This window comes from Aulonocara stuartgranti (assembly GCF_965226115.1).
Source record: "Aulonocara stuartgranti genome assembly, chromosome: 7".
NCBI classification, from domain to species: Eukaryota; Metazoa; Chordata; class Actinopteri; order Cichliformes; family Cichlidae; genus Aulonocara; species Aulonocara stuartgranti.
In genome coordinates, this window is record NC_138945.1 from 64,687,145 (window position 1) to 64,702,647 (window position 15,503).

The 15,503-nt window shown below is 42.0% G+C and overlaps 2 protein-coding genes across 2 annotated transcripts; one reads left to right on the forward strand and one right to left on the reverse strand.

The window, feature by feature from the left end:
- The first annotated feature begins 459 nt into the window (after positions 1-459).
- LOC309709495 (uncharacterized protein) lies at positions 460-2,886 on the forward strand. Its single transcript, XM_082538108.1, has 2 exons — positions 460-1,773; positions 2,362-2,886. Exons 1-2 carry the CDS (start codon positions 648-650, stop codon positions 2,661-2,663), a joined length of 1,428 nt encoding a protein of 475 aa, XP_082394234.1. The 5' UTR covers positions 460-647; the 3' UTR covers positions 2,664-2,886.
- A 6,582-nt stretch (positions 2,887-9,468) lies between these two features.
- Positions 9,469-15,242, reverse strand: LOC309710266 (uridylate-specific endoribonuclease C-like). Its single transcript, XM_082539569.1, has 8 exons — positions 15,113-15,242; positions 14,930-14,986; positions 14,734-14,833; positions 14,540-14,651; positions 14,328-14,449; positions 10,293-10,405; positions 9,998-10,148; positions 9,469-9,914 (listed from the first exon to the last, which is right to left on the reverse strand). The coding sequence occupies exons 1-8, from the start codon at positions 15,121-15,123 to the stop codon at positions 9,639-9,641; spliced, it is 942 nt and encodes a 313-aa protein (XP_082395695.1). The 5' UTR covers positions 15,124-15,242; the 3' UTR covers positions 9,469-9,638.
- Positions 15,243-15,503: the final 261 nt, after the last annotated feature.

Below are 15,503 nucleotides of genomic sequence, written 5' to 3' on the forward strand. Positions count from 1 at the left end.
CCTTCTCAACCCCGGTGTTTTATGCTGTCTTGTTCTTTGACTTACGGAATTTTATACGTACTTTGTCTTGATGCATGTGTATGATGTCCTCTTGTGGGACCTCTCTTGACCGCAGGAAATGTTCTAAATCCTCCTCCATTTCTGCTCCGTACCGTACCGCACCCTTCAACAGAACCGCCATCAAAAAGTAGCAGGATCTTTTGCGGACGCTCGCAAAACTTTTGCAAGATCCCGAGTAACTTTTGCGAGCGCTCGCAAAAGTTCTTCTCATTTTTTTCTCCCATGTCCCTTGCGGGGCTCCGTACTGTACCATACGAATAATATGACCGACCATACAGCAAACATTTGCTTGGCCTGCTAATGTGACGCCTCGACCAAAAATCCTGGCCACGCCCCCTGCTGTGACATCACGTTCCAAAGAATCAAAGGATCAAAGGCTCAAAGAGCGCTGACGTCAAATTCGCAGCCACGAAAGTCTATAAATACCCCCTCTTCACCGTTGCAAACACAGTTTTACTTGGAACATTTTCAGAAACAGCGAGTTGTGTTTAGCAAACCAGAAACCTTTCAGAAAGGGACTATTTTAAAGTTAAATAATTAAGCACACGTATTTTTCTTTCGACACGTTGCATTAAGCTTTTAAAGAAATGTCACGAGAAATAGTCAATAATTCACAGTCTGACAGAGCGATTCCAGCGGAATCAATCGAACTATGTGGGTTAGTGGAGAGAGAAATATCGGAGCCTAGGGACCTTCAAATGAAAATACAAGAACTCCAGTTGGAGTTAAGCACCCTAAAGCGCGAAAAGAAATATTACAAAAAGAATTACTATCGCTTTAAAAATGAGCGTGAACAAATGAGTACAGATGTGCATGACAGGAATGTCCACTTTAGGGAAAGCATGGTTGAGCTTGAAGAAGTGACTCAACAGTCAGATAACATCCAAGCTCTAATTGTTGCAGAGAATAAAAATTTGCAAGCAGAGGTTAGAACCTTTCGGATGATGCTCCATGAATTTCAGGAAAAGGAAGCATCTCTGCTTGAGCAGAACAGCAACATTGTTGCTGAGTTGTCTCAGATTGAAAGGGAGAGAAATGAACAGAAGAAAGAGAACGCACATCTCAAGGAAGCGTTAGTGAGACTTGAGCACCAAGTGGGAGAAGCTCACCATAAAATATCAAAAAAAGAAGAGATAATAGAAAAACAGAATAGAGAAATAGATCACAAGACTGAACAGATAGTTGAGCTGAAAAAAGAAATCTGTACTCTTCAGCGTGGGGTGAGACAGGCTCTGGATGACAAACAGTCACAGGTGGAATCTCTGGAGGCTAAATTGCAGGAACAGGTTAAAGCCGTTCAAATGATGCACTGTGACTTTCAGGAAAAGGAAGAATATCTCCTTAAGGAGAACAGCAGCATTGCTGCTGAGATAAACAAATTAAAAACAGCGAACACAAATCTCAAGAAACGTTTACAAAATCTTGAGTATCAAGAAAAGACAACAGAAAGTCTGACACTGCAAATATTTTGGCTGAAAGAAAAAGTCAAAGAGCAAAATTTCAAGATTGTTCATAACGAAGATCTCATAGATGAACTTTATGAACATCTTAAAATGAAAAGAGAAATAATTAATAATCTTCAGGATGAGCTGAGAAGGGAGGAGGAAGAAGAAATATTAGCTGCTGTTCACAACATCACTGGTGAACCTCTGCAGCTGGAGAATCTTGCTCCTGAACCTGTGAGGCTAAAAAAGCAACAGAACAAAGAAAAACGTATTCTCCGGGACCTTGAGAGAAGGAATCTAGAATTGCTAGAATTTTGTAATGAAACACCTGAACTGCAAAGAGAAAAGGAAATACTGGAAAAACGATGTTCAAAGATGCAGCGTAGGATTGATGGAATGAAGAGGAAACACTCAGCGGTCATTAAGGAGATGTTGTTGAAGTCCAATGACTTGAAGAGCCAAATAATTGAAATGCAGGCACAAAAGCAACAAGAGAAAATACATGAAGACCTGACAGAAAAGCTTAGAAAAAAACAAGAAACTTTAAAAGAAATGGAGCAAAGATGCCAGCAACTCGAGCAGCAGAATGCAGAAACAAATGATCAATTGAGAACCCTTATCCTGGAGAACGAGCTCATGGAAAAATACCTGAAAAAGAAGAAAAAAGGCTGGTTCTGCCGCTTATTCAGATGATTTAGCCTCGTCCTCCTCCACCTGTGATCCATCTTACTTTTCACCTCTCCTGTCCCCCCTAACACATATTCTCCACCTTCTTCATCTTTTTTCTTTTTTCACCCTCCCCCCCCAACCAGTCCCAGCAGTTGACTGTCCCCTCCTGAGCCTGGTTCTGCTGGAGGTTTCCCTGCCTCGGAACCACCTCCTGATGTGGTCCCGACACAGGAGAATCTTGGTCTTCAACCTGAAGAGCTTGATTGTCCTGTCTCAGAACCATCTCCTGACGTGGCTCCGACTAGTGGTTCATGGCGTCATGGTGCCAAACGCCTACTTAAAATAGGTTTAGGTGTTGCCGCAGTAGGCCTTATTATACCTGCAGCTTACTGGGGCTTTTCAATGCTTAACAGTGATTGCCTATTTAACTCTGTCTATGGCCTCCTTGAGCCATATTGCCACCTTGGTGATGGATTAGGTCCCTTTTAAAGACTAGTAATGATGGACTGCTTTTCATCCACAGTCCAGAAAACCATACGTTGTTCATGTTAGACAACGTGCGCAACATTTAGCTAACTTGTGCTCTCATTTTTCTTTTCTTTTGCCTCTCACCCCCCAACCAGTCGCGACAGATGGCTGCCCCTTCCTGAGCCTGGTTCTGTCAAAGGTTTCTTCCTGTTTAAAGGGAGTTTTTCCTTTCCACTGTGCCTAGTGCTTGCTCACAGGGGATCATTTGATTGTTGGGGTTTAATTTGTTAAAAAAACACAACAAATTAGGTGAGGGGTTCACATAATAGAGAGCACGACAAAAACTACAAATTTTTAAAAAATTTGTTAGTTGCAAATCAAAATAAAGACAACAATTTCTGAAAAACATCTCTTACGGCTCTGTTTATTTGCTTAAATGAACACTTGTATTTTTTGTCATAGAAGAATATATACATTGTCTTAAATATCTAATAATTTTAAATTTAGCCCTGCACTCCATGAGATAAACTGAGATGAGATAAACTGTGGCACAGACGGCTGTCGGCCTGGTGAGGGAGAGTTCCTCTTCAACCTCCAGACGGAACCCAGTTTGTTACTCGCAGCATCGCAAAATTAGACACAGCAATTTCTTAGAGTCTGGTTTAAGTCCTGAAATGACATCTCCTTACCTGTCACGGTTCTGGGTCAGTTTGAGCCAGTATTTTGAGTTGTTATGTTTTGGTGTGTTTTTGCATTATGGATTGTTTTCTTATTCTCTTGTGGTGCTTTTGTTGGTCTCTCAATATTGCTCTCCCTGAGAACCCTGTGCAGCCCACAGCTAGGTTTAAGGTATTCCCAGGTATTAGAATACTACATATTTAAGTATAGTGACATAGGTAAGTTGATTAGGGTGACCAACCGTCCTCTTTTCCCCGGACATGTCCACTTTTCACGTTCCATCCGGAGCGTCTGGGGTGATTTTTGAGATTGATAAAAATGTCCGGGTTTTCCTATCCGGTCTTTAAGTCTGACGTCATTGCCCATGTCTGGGCCCAAACTCCGCTGCAAGTCCCTTAGTCAAATGATCACTGCAGCATTACTGAGAGTTAGAAACTGTCTAAATTCTCTCATCTGTAATAAAATGATCAGTGTGGCTGTTCTACCAGGTGTAACAATTAAGTTTAACATCCAGACATCCATGAAAACACAATTTATGATATTTAACGGAGTTAGAAGTTAGCAGGGAGTTAGCTCGCTAGCGGCCATCTAAATATAATATACCATGTTCTGACTGAGCAATTTATGAAACAAATTAAAACGTACAGCTCTGCTATCACTTCCAACATAAATGAAGACAGAAAACTAAACAGCAGCGACATTTGTAGGGCTACTGAGGTTGGGCTAGCTGGTATATAATGATGTGCTACGTTATCGCTAGCGCAACAAAGCTATATTAACATAACATAAACAGTAAAGCTGGAGGAGGAACGCTAACGAACGGAAATCTTTTTTCCCACTCGATAAAAGTTAATGTGAGGGTTCCCAATGATTAGGGGCAAATGCAATCCCATGGCAGGATGCTGTAAATGGACCAAACAGGAAAACCACTGAGATAATCCATCCACAATACGAGGTTAGTCATTAATATACTGCTGCATGGGCTGGGCTGTAGTTACATCTTAAGGGTTTAAAAACTGAGCTTTAAAATGATTAGTAGTAGCCTAATAAAAACTGAGAGAAGCCAACAGTGATCACTGACTGTTTTAGAGGCTTGTTGAGATTAAATAGAACAAGATAGAAAGCATTAAAACATGATAAAAACACATCAGCTTTATTAAATGCAGACCACTTTGGGCCCAGAAACTATGGAACGCCAGGACTGCCATAATGAATTAATTAAATACACCATTAAATAATTAATTAAATGTGGCAATAATTAATTAAAATTGGAATTAATTAATTAAATAAATAGTTATGATATATGTAATTAATTAATTATTGACACATTTAATTAATTATTTATGTATTTCACGTTTTAATTAATTATTGACACATTTAATTAATTAATTATTGACATATTTAATTAATTATTTATGTATTTCACATTTTAATTAATTATTGACACATTTAATTAATTATTGACACATTTAATTAATTATTTAATGATATATTTATTTATTTCATTTTGGCAGTCCTGACGCCTGGCTCTCATCATGAAATAATTTTATCTGTCAGCCTCACCCATCAAACTCAGGGGGCGGGGTTAACGCTGATCGAGTCAAAACCATTGCTTTGGCCTGGTGGCCATTGTTTCTAGCACACAACAACCGGCATGTGGAAGCTAACAGAACTGAGCTTTGAAAAACCCTGTTTGTGTGTTACCAAATACCGTTTTAATATTTTTTTAGCCGAGAATGTAGTGGTTTAATCTTCATGTGTCTGGTCGGTTTGTCAAGATACAGCCTCTTTGCAAAAGTGTTTCGATGATTTCGGAGATGTCGTCCCAGTCTCACGGCAAAGCGTGGGATAGACCCGCTCGCCTCGCAAGCAATCCCACCGACAAAGCGCAGGCCCCGGTACACAGCTGTAGTAACCCCCGCTGACTTCTTTTACTGAGGTTATATTTATCGGTGTTTTATTTCCTGATGTTCTTATGTGTCCTACGTGTTTCAGTCGCCAATTGTGAATTATAACTAACATTAAAAACATGTTTAAGGAGGAGAGAGAGCAAATAAATCTGTTTAACATCTGATCTTTGGGTTTTTGTTCAGTAATCAGCGTGACCTGTGTATAAACGCATAAAAGAGATAACGTTGGTGTTTCCGTCATGTAGTAACTGCTGGCTTTAACTGTACAAAGGTTGTTCGACACTATGAAACACATACAGACTTCATGATGTTCGGCTAATATTTTTATTGTGAATATTAATCATGCTGACCTCGCTCTGTACACCACGCAGCGAGGTCAGCATATCCACGATATCCTCAGCTCCATGAGTTAACACAAAGTTTCCCAGCTGACTATCTAACTGCCAACTATTCCAGAGACGTGAAAATATACAGCATAAAGAAAAGTGTAAGAGACTCAGCAGCAGATTAGAATAACAGTTATACATTTAATAAATCACCAAATGAATCCAAGAAACGAGCAAACCTGTTCCGACAATTTGAATTTGTATTCCCTCAGCTGCAGACTCGCTGCTGTTTAAATGTTTGAAAAGGAAGATTAGATATAAACAAACGTCAAACATAGACTCAGTCTGCCTTCACATTTGATATGAGGCCAGCACGTATAGTGGCCTCAGCAGGCTATTACTGAAATACACGTGCTATATCATAAACTATGATATAAATAGGGAGGTCCTATTAACATTTTTAGTTTTAAAGGACACCTTCCTGCCTTTAGTCTCATTCATGAGCAGTATTCGTTTTCTTCTAACATCCAGAAGTCTGCACAATGTGTTTCATAGTTTGTAACAAGCCTTTGACAGGTAAACATAACATGACCGAAAAAGCAAAAAAAAAAAAAGAGAGAGAGAGAGAGAGAGAGTGTTGACATAAGAAGAGAAAATGCTCTCAATTATGGAGACAGGCAAATGGTTCATTTATGTTTGATGTGTGTTTATTCCTCCCTAAATATCGTCGGTGAAGTTCGCCATGCACGTCAGATTTTCCTGCGCATTTTTATACCTCTGCCAACAGAGAGAGAAAAAAATCACATTCTAACAGACAGCTGGTGCTTAGAATACAGTTGAATAACTATTAAAAAACAGATGATATTTAGATGATAGTTCAGTCTAACACATGTGCCAGTGAACCATTAAACGTCTGTGAAACTATGCAGTTTCGGGGAAAATACTATATTTACTTATCTTGTGCAGAAAAATGCGCTGACATTGCGTTATATCGAGCACCGGCTGCCCAGTTAAACGGTGACTATCACCAGGTAACTAGGCGTGTTTCTTGAATTAGCAGCAGGTGTTAAACAGCTGACAGATGAGGAGGAGGATGCATGCAGGTAAACTGAGGGTCTGCTGAGCTGATCGCTGGTTTCGTGAGAAAAATGTCAGCTCGTTCTTTATGTTACAGAAGCACAGAGACACAAGACCAGGCGGAAAGAGACGATCGTTCGGTGAAAATGAGAATCTGCGAATGCAACATGTGGAACACGGAGAGTGGAATATGTAAACAAACCGGTTAACGTACCCCCTCGGTGCACTCTGCATGCTAACTGTTAGCAGAGCTAGTGAAATCTCTGAAAACATCTGAGCACTTTTGCAAGCATGTTCTATGTTGACAACCTGACCAGACATACGGCGCGACATTCGCGGCTAAAACACTGTTAAAAGTGTAGCTGGTGACAGAAAAACGGGGTATTTTAAAACTACACCACCACCATTGCTGCTTGTGATTTGATCTGCATTCTGGGATAACTGGCTGCCCCAAGTCTACACAAGCAATCGATTATCTAGGATCGACCTGTTTTGACTTACTTTGCACGGCAACCAATCAAATGTTAGAGAAGCTGCATGGGCAGCGTTAACCCCGCCCCCTGAGTTTGATGGGTGAGGCTGACAGATAAAATTATTTCATGACGAGAGCCAGGCGCCAGGACTGCCAAAATGAAATAAATAAATATATCATTAAATAATTAATTAAATGTGTCAATAATTAATTAAAATGTGAAATACATAAATAATTAATTAAATGTGTCAATAATTAATTAAAATGTGAAATACATAAATAATTAATTAAATGTGTCAATAATTAATTAATTACATGTGTCATAACTATTTATTTAATTAATTAATTCCAATTTTAATTAATTATTGACACATTTAATTAATTATTTAATGGTGTATTTAATTAATTCATTATGGCAGTCCTGGCGTTCCATAAGAAACAGGATTCATCACGTCATCACTCAAAGACTGGATAGTCCGACAGCATTTATCTGCATCCCCTCATTTCAGTACACAGAAAAGGCAACAGCCAATGTACTAGACCACCTTGTGGCCTTGGGAATGTTGATCAGTTGAGAGAAGAGCTTCTTACATCCAGCGTAGCAGGCCAAGTACAACCCTCCAAAGTCAAAGGTTGTAATTTGTCACTATATAAAAAAAATGGAATTGAAAATTTCATCAAAGCAGTTCATTAAAGAAAACAGGAGAGCGATAGAGAGATAGAGTAAATATGAAGTTAGGTGAAATAAGATCTGGATTAGGCAGCTGGTTCAGAAATAACTCCAATAAGGAAGAAAGAAAACATTGTAAAGGTGTGCAGGCTGTTCGCTTACAGAGAGTTGCAGAGTGAAGGGGAACGTGCTGTCCCAGTTTGTCATTTCTGACATATTGTTTTTTCTAGTGTTCAATTTGGAGACCGTGCATAAACATGCACCCAGTGCAAATAGTTTTCCATGATTTATGAATAAAAACAAACTTGCTGTTTATTTGTTTGTTTTCCCTTTTTAACTGGAAAAATGGAAGTTGTTGCCCTCCTGAAGGTAACAGAACACACCAGCCCTTACACACTCTGATAAATTTTAATGCTTCTTGATTAAAATGTGTTTCAAGTATGGGAGAAACTAATGGGTATACAGTAACGGTGTGCTGAACTCACTGTCATGTTTAACCCTAGAACACTGTCACTATAAAGAGTAACACCATCACTAACATCAGAAATATATCAAATTATGACAAAAAATTAGAGTGGTCTTCTTTTGTTTTCAACTGTGGTATTTTCAACATGTCTAACAAAACAAATGTCATGGGGGGACCCTAAAGAAATGCTCCAAAGTTAATGAAAAATTAGGAATATGAGAATAAAAAATTCCTAAACAAAAAATAATGACACTGGAAAGTTGGGGTTTGACCTGCCCTTCCAGGGACATTTGAGACTTCCCTGGTGAAGGCACAGCTGTTCTACATGCGAACAGCTGCAGGAGAGAGAAACAAGAAATGGCATTTTTGAGTGGGTGAAAATGATCAATTGACTAAAATATTTTCTTCACCCTATGAATTCCCCTGGTAATCACCACTTTGTGATATTTATCCATAAGCACTGCCCTAAATAACATGCAAATTCTAGGACCACTCTTACTTAGCCATTCCTTACATGCTGTCAGTACACGCAGGGTAATAATGGCATGGACACACTTCCTGTCCAAGCCTGCGGGGCAGTCAGCACACCTCACTAAGGGAATACTACTTTCTTCTACTGCTGGTCCTGCCTTACCTGCAAGAGTGACAAGGGTAGGGATGTCGAGGATGCTACAGATCAGGACTGTGAGTTGACGTGTCAGATTTGAAGAGGGAAGCCTCTGCCAATGGTTTGATAAGTGCCGGTGCCAAAGCCTGCATATAATGCCTCCTCTGCATTTGGTTGTCACCTCTCTTCACTGCATTCTTATTGTGAATGATCCACGAGTTCACACCAACAATGATCATGCCATAGAAGACGCAAAGGGGCCATTTCTTGTTTTTTCTTCCACAGCCATATGAGTGCACATCTGGTTAAAAGTATCAACACCACCTTTGCTTGGTTTTAAAATCCAATAATTTCAGGTTTTCAGTGGGTCCTATGCTTGGTTGTATGTGCATGGATGACAGGAGCAGGACAACCTTCTTTTTTGAAGCCTCATCAGGGAGGAAGGACACATGATTTTCTTTACTTTTCATCACTTGCGGGATCTCGCTTTTGTTCGCTTTTACTGTCCCCACAAGGGTCATGCCACAGTTCTATGTTCTATATATATTACATTGAATAAATGTAAATGCCTAGAAAGACTTGTTTTCTAAAAAAAAAAAAACCTGTGCAAAATAAAAATGTTGAACTCCAAAGTAACATTTTATTGAAAGCTACTGAGGTCACAGTGATCTTGAAATACATGTAAATGTCCTTTGCAGTACATTAGGCAGGTCAGTTCCTTATCAATGAGGCCACGTATTGCTGAACAAAGATTAGTTTTTATCAGAAGTGAATAAAATGATGGATCACATCAGTGCGCGTGCTGCCTGACATGTCTGCCGTTGCTGCTGAGCAGTTTGGGGTACGCCGTCCCGAGTGAGCGCCCGTGTCTGATCACCACCAGCTCCATCTGACACTGGTCAATGTTGACCACAACTGTGGTGCTTCTCTCCGTGTTCATGAGGAAGACGATGGTGAAGACGGCCATCTCAAACTCGGGGCTGGTGCCGATGAAGGCACTGCCAACGGGCTTCACCACACCGTGCCAGCTGAACTGGAGGTTGAGAACGTGGTCATCTTGATCAGGCTGTGACAAAAGCATGAACATTAATGGTTATGTTACCAGCGAAGGAAATGAATCTCTTCTGTCTGGTGAACTGTTATTCTTACCAAATCATGCTCCCTGGCTTTATATCCTTTGTAGTCCAAGTGTTGGTTTTTCTCTTGCAGGTAGAACTGGACCCAGTTGTGAAAACCAATGATTTCTGTTCCTGATTTTGTCTCGCCAACAAACACATGTTCAAATCCACTGGAGTCCAGGCTGGTGATGATCAATTTAAGAACAGAAACACACATACTTCTTACCAAAGAAATGCATATTAAATTATAGTGTTGCAGAATCTCATGGATGAATTTAACAACTGGACACAGTTAAAGCGGGATGGTTGGCAGGAGGAGATCTCACCCTGTGTTTCTCTGCCTGTGGTAGAGGTGGAACCAGATCAAGTTGAGCTGTTTCTTGAAAAGCCTCAAGTCAGAGCTGGATTGACCTTTTCTCACCAGGTATTGATGAGCCCGCTGTGGAGAAACATCATTGATGATATTTATGAATCCAAACTTGACTTGCCATAATAATAATAATATTATTGTGATAATAACATGAACAGATGTATTTATGTCATTATTTTGAGCTTTTACACCTAAAATAATTATAAAAACGTAAAAGGTGTTAAAACCTCCTCTATTCACCCTGCTCACTCCCCCCCACCCCCAACAACAGCATCCAATACACACTCAACACAAGGCTCCAGCCTGTCTCTCTCAACCACCCAGGTTAGGAGGGAACTGAGGAGGATTAATGGCAAGAAGGCAGCGGGTCCAGATGGCATCAGCTCGAGGGTCGTCAGGTCCTGCGCGGACCAACTGTGTGGGGTGATGGAGCACCTCTTCAACCTGAGCCTGAGGTTGGGAAGAGTCCCACAGCTCTGGAAAACCTCCTGTGTTGTACCAGTGCCAAAGACTTCACGCCCCAAGGGCCTCAACAGCTACAGGCCGGTGGCTCTGACATCCCACCTGATGAAGACCCTGGAGCGGTTGGTCCTGGCTCAGCTTCGGCGCCTAATAAGCTCATCACTGGACCCACTTCAGTTTGCCTACCAGCCTGGCATTGGAGCAGATGATGCCGTCATTCACCTCCTACATCGTTCCCTCGCTCACCTGGAGACCGCTGGAAGCACTGTGAGAATCATGTTCTTTGATTTCTCCAGTGCCTTCAACACCATTCTTCCCTCGGTTCTAAAGGACAAGCTGGTGAACTCTGGAGTGGACCATCACCTCACTACCTGGATCCTGGACTACCTCACCGACCGACCACAGTATGTGAGGACTCAGGGCTGTGTGTCGGACAGGGTCGTCTGCAGTACGGGGGCCCCACAGGGAACGGTTCTGGCTCCGTTCCTCTTCACCATCTACACTGCAGACTTCTCCCACAATTCCACCCAGTGCTTCCTGCAGAAGTTCTCTGATGACTCTGCAATAGTCGGCCTCATCACTGATGGGGACGACAAGGAGTACAGAGGTCTGACCCAAGACTTTGTGGACTGGTGCCAGCTGAACTACCTCCAGATCAACGCCAGTAAAACCAAGGAACTGGTGGTAGACTTCCGCAGGCACAAGCATTCTCCACTGCAACCACTGAACATCCAGGGTATGGACATTGAGGCTGTGGACAGCTACAGGTACCTTGGTGTTCATCTGAACAATAGACTGGACTGGACTCATAACTCAGACGCCCTCTACAGGAAAGGGCAGAGCAGGCTGTACCTGCTGCGGAGACTCAGGTCGTTTGGAGTGGAGGGCCCACTCCTGAAGACCTTCTATGACTCTGTGGTGGCTTCTGCTATCTTTTATGGTGTGGTCTGCTGGGGCGGCAGCATCTCTGCTGGGGACAGGAAGAGACTGAACAGGGTGATCCGAAGGGCCAGCTCTGTTCTAGGATGCCCTCTGGACCCAGTGGAGGTGGTGAGTGACAGGAGAACGGCGGCTAAGCTGTCATCCCTGATGGACAACATCTCCCACCCCATGCAGCAGACTGTGACAGCACTGAGCAGCTCCTTCAGTGGGAGACTGCGGCACCCACGGTGCGGGACGGAGAGATTTCGCAGGTCTTTCCTCCCCACTGCTGTCAGACTCCATAATAAAGACTTTAACTGATCAAGCACACACATCCATACATATGCAATAATACTAAGTGCAATAATCCTTTCTGTCATCGTTGTATTTTTACTCAGTTGTATATAGTATTTGTATTTGTATTCTATTTTTATCTTATTGTATATTTATTTTATTTTATTCTACTGTATATAGTATTTTATTTTATTCTATTCTGTACAGTTGTGTACTGTATTTATTCTTATTGTATTCGAATTTTTGCGTCATAACTTTTGCACTGTCCACTTCCTGCTGTGACAAAACAAATTTCCCACGTGTGGGACTAATAAAGGTTATCTTATCTTATCTTAACCCTGATGCCATCTTGGAAATAAAGCACTTTTGTTCATGTAATTACAACATTTAACTCTTTAAAAAAACAAATCATACCTCTAGATGTTATGTCAACACTATATTTAATCTACTTTATAAGAGTGTCTTTTGGATGAATATGTCTTTAATTGTTAAATTAACTTATTAAATATTTAATTTAACTAAGCCCTAAAGATGGAGTCATGAGACTTTTTGTCCAAATGTTACCTGCAGTCATCTGGTTCATCCAGTGGTGCAAGTTTCATGTGTTTAAGAACAGGGTGCAGGGAGGGTGGAGTTGAGTGTCAGGGTGATTTGTGACAGCAGCAAGAGAGAAAGGGAAGGTTTACAAGATGGCAGCGAGACCTGCTGTGATGTATGATTTGGAGATGGTGGCACTGCCACCATGGATGGAGAAGATTACAAATGAGTACATCAGGGGGGACAACTCAGGTTGAGCAGGTTGAGATGATTTGGACATGTCCAGAGGAGGAATACTATAGGATAGGATATGTTGGAAAAACTGATGCTGAAGATTTAGAGAAGGCAGAAAAAGTTCACTGATGTAGTGAAGGAGGACATGCAGAGGGTTGGTGTGACAGAAGAAGATTTTAGAGATTGGGTGAGATGGAAGCGGCCCCTAAAGTGAGCAAGATTCGATTCAAATACATTTTTATAGCACTAAATCACAACACCAGTCACCTGAAGAGGTTGAATATTGTAAGGTAAAGACCCTGTCTTGGTTGACATGCCTCTACCATGTTGCGTGGAGGTCAGGGACAGTACCCCTGGATTGGCAGACCGGGGTAGTGGTTCCCATCTTTAAGAAATTGGCTACTCGCTGCTCAGAGTAGAGCCACTGCTCCTTCACATTGAAAGTAGCCAGTTTAGGTGGTTCGGGCATCTGACAAGGATGCCTGGGCGCCTCCTGGGTGAGGCGTTCCGGGCATGTCCCACTGGGAGGAGGCCCCATGGCAGACCCAGGACACGCTGGAGAGATTATATCTCTCAGCTGGCCTGGGAACACCTTGATGTTCCCCCGAACAAGCTGGAGGAGGTGGCTGGGAAGAGGGAGGTCTGCTTGGACTTGACTCTGCTTGGGCTGCTGCCCCCATGACCCGGCCCTGGATAAGCAAAAGAAGATGGAAGGCTGGAAAGACCCTACAGAACAATACCACTGTAAGCAATCACTTGGCTACAGGGAAAAAAGCCCTTTAAGTGGGAAGAAACCTCCCAAGGAACCAGGCTCTGGGCGGGGAAGCCACAACTGGCTGGGGATGATAATAAACTTTGTGCACCTCACCTATCTGTGTTCTGTTCTGCGAGGATTCTGTGAATCATATTGTCTTTAGCTGTGTTATTAAAGATTCTTTTTTTTTTGTTTTCTCATTTAAACTTTGTGAAAAGAAATCCTCTAATATCTGACATCCTCCTCCATTTTCTTTCTGGCTTCTTCATGGTTGCAAACCTGAGTGTGCCCAGAGTCAGAGGAGAGGAGGAGATGCTGTGCTATTTCTGAAGAGAAAAGCACAGCATCTCCGCTGTTGGAGGGGTTATTGTGAGGAATTTGTCTCATGTGTCCCCGCTGAGATCACTGAAAAGCGTGGGGTTTCTTCCACCTACAAAAAGTACATCATGTCCACATTCCTGCAGTGATCCCCTTCTGGGAGACTGCTGAGGCCAGAGCGACATTCCACAGCTGCACACAGATGTTATTTTGCCTCTGTAATGTCTTGAAGTAATGTGTGCAGAGCAGCAGTGCAACAGGAAGAACATAAAACTCCCTCTAGAGTTCAGCTGCAGCCTCAAAACCATGAACTGTAGGAAACAATAGAAAGTTGTGCAATACCAAAAACAATTCTCTTGTTGCTGTGAGGAGACATTCAGACTGAAACTACCAGGTTTCTCCAACAGAATGGAGTAACTAAAGTGCTCAAATGTAAACTTTCTGCTCGACAGAGCTTGTTGTGACGCATACCTTCATGACTTTTGTCTCTAAGACGGCGTCCAAGAAGAGATCCATCTCTGTGAGCTCCTCTGTGGTGACTTGTTCCGTCACGCCAGTAGACCGCTCATAGTTGTCCAGCAGTGTCATAAAGCCTGCGAGCCCAGAAATCCCATTTATTACAGTGATGACTGCAAACACGATCTGAATGTTTAAGCTCAGAGTGCTCACAACTACACACTTACTAGAAAAAGTGGTTATATTTCTCAGTTTGCTCTCATTAACGTTGGAGAAGAGCGGCTGCGAGGCGTGATCCTGCACCGTGTGGCTGCCCTGACTTACAAAGCTTGCTCTACCCTAGGCAATTCAAACACAGAACACGTCTTTGTACAAACACAAGACATAGCAGGCGCTAAATAAACTAGAAAAGATTTCTCACCTGAACAGAGATCATGTAGTCTATCCCAGGTGTCATGCGATTCACATCCAAACTCCACAGCTCATTGAAAATAGTGGAGAGCTCCTGGTTTACAGCTGGTCTGTTATAGAAAGTGTCAGACAGGCTATGCAAACATCTGACGCATGCACACGCAAATAGAGGAAACATCAGCAGAGTTTGGTTTATACCACTGTACCTTGATCCATTCAGTCCACTGAGGAACACTGCAAGGAGCAGAAATCCACAGAACAACCTGCACATAACAGATGTGAAAACATTTTTTACAGATGGGAAAAGCAGCAAAGTTCTGACCTGTATTCAGCTGCCTGTGCAACAACGTAAACAAACTAATCTTCAGTCAGTAAATAAAAATACAAACCTCGCAGACATGACAAATGAAAGTGTCCACTGTTTCAGCCTGGACTGCAGCAGAGGACTCACACACAGCCTGTCTGTCTAAAGGTCCAGCCTCCACCCAGAATCTTGCAGTGGCCTTTCTGAGCCTGAGACCCACTTTTAACCACCAGATGGCGCCTCGTTTCAGGGCACAGCCTCTCTCTATGGTTTTGCATGAACTTTTACTAAAGAAGTGATACAGCGATGCAGCTTCAGGTGGTTTTAATTTTTATTTTTTATACAACTTAGCTTATAAACCATCACACACATGATGCAATTTCACAAAAGTCCTATCCAGAGTCTCAGTGAAAGGTTTTTCATGTATTGTTTCAGTGTAAACGGGGATAAGAGAAGGGTAGACTCATTATTCAATG

What these genes read in the sequence shown, in the direction of transcription:
- LOC309709495 (XM_082538108.1), top strand. Translation starts at nt 648, where the DNA reads ATGTCACGAGAAATAGTCAATAATTCACAGTCTGACAGAGCGATTCCA. An exon ending in GCAACAGAACAAAGAAAAAC is followed by an intron (nt 1,774 to 2,361) that starts GTATTCTCCGGG and finishes GTTCTGCTGGAG; the next exon opens with GTTTCCCTGCCTCGGAACCA.
- LOC309710266 (XM_082539569.1), bottom strand. An exon ending in TAGAGACAAAAGTCATGAAG is followed by an intron (nt 10,406 to 14,327) that starts GTATGCGTCACA and finishes GTTTCTCCACAG; the next exon opens with CGGGCTCATCAATACCTGGT. An exon ending in CACAGGCAGAGAAACACAGG is followed by an intron (nt 10,149 to 10,292) that starts GTGAGATCTCCT and finishes GATCATCACCAG; the next exon opens with CCTGGACTCCAGTGGATTTG.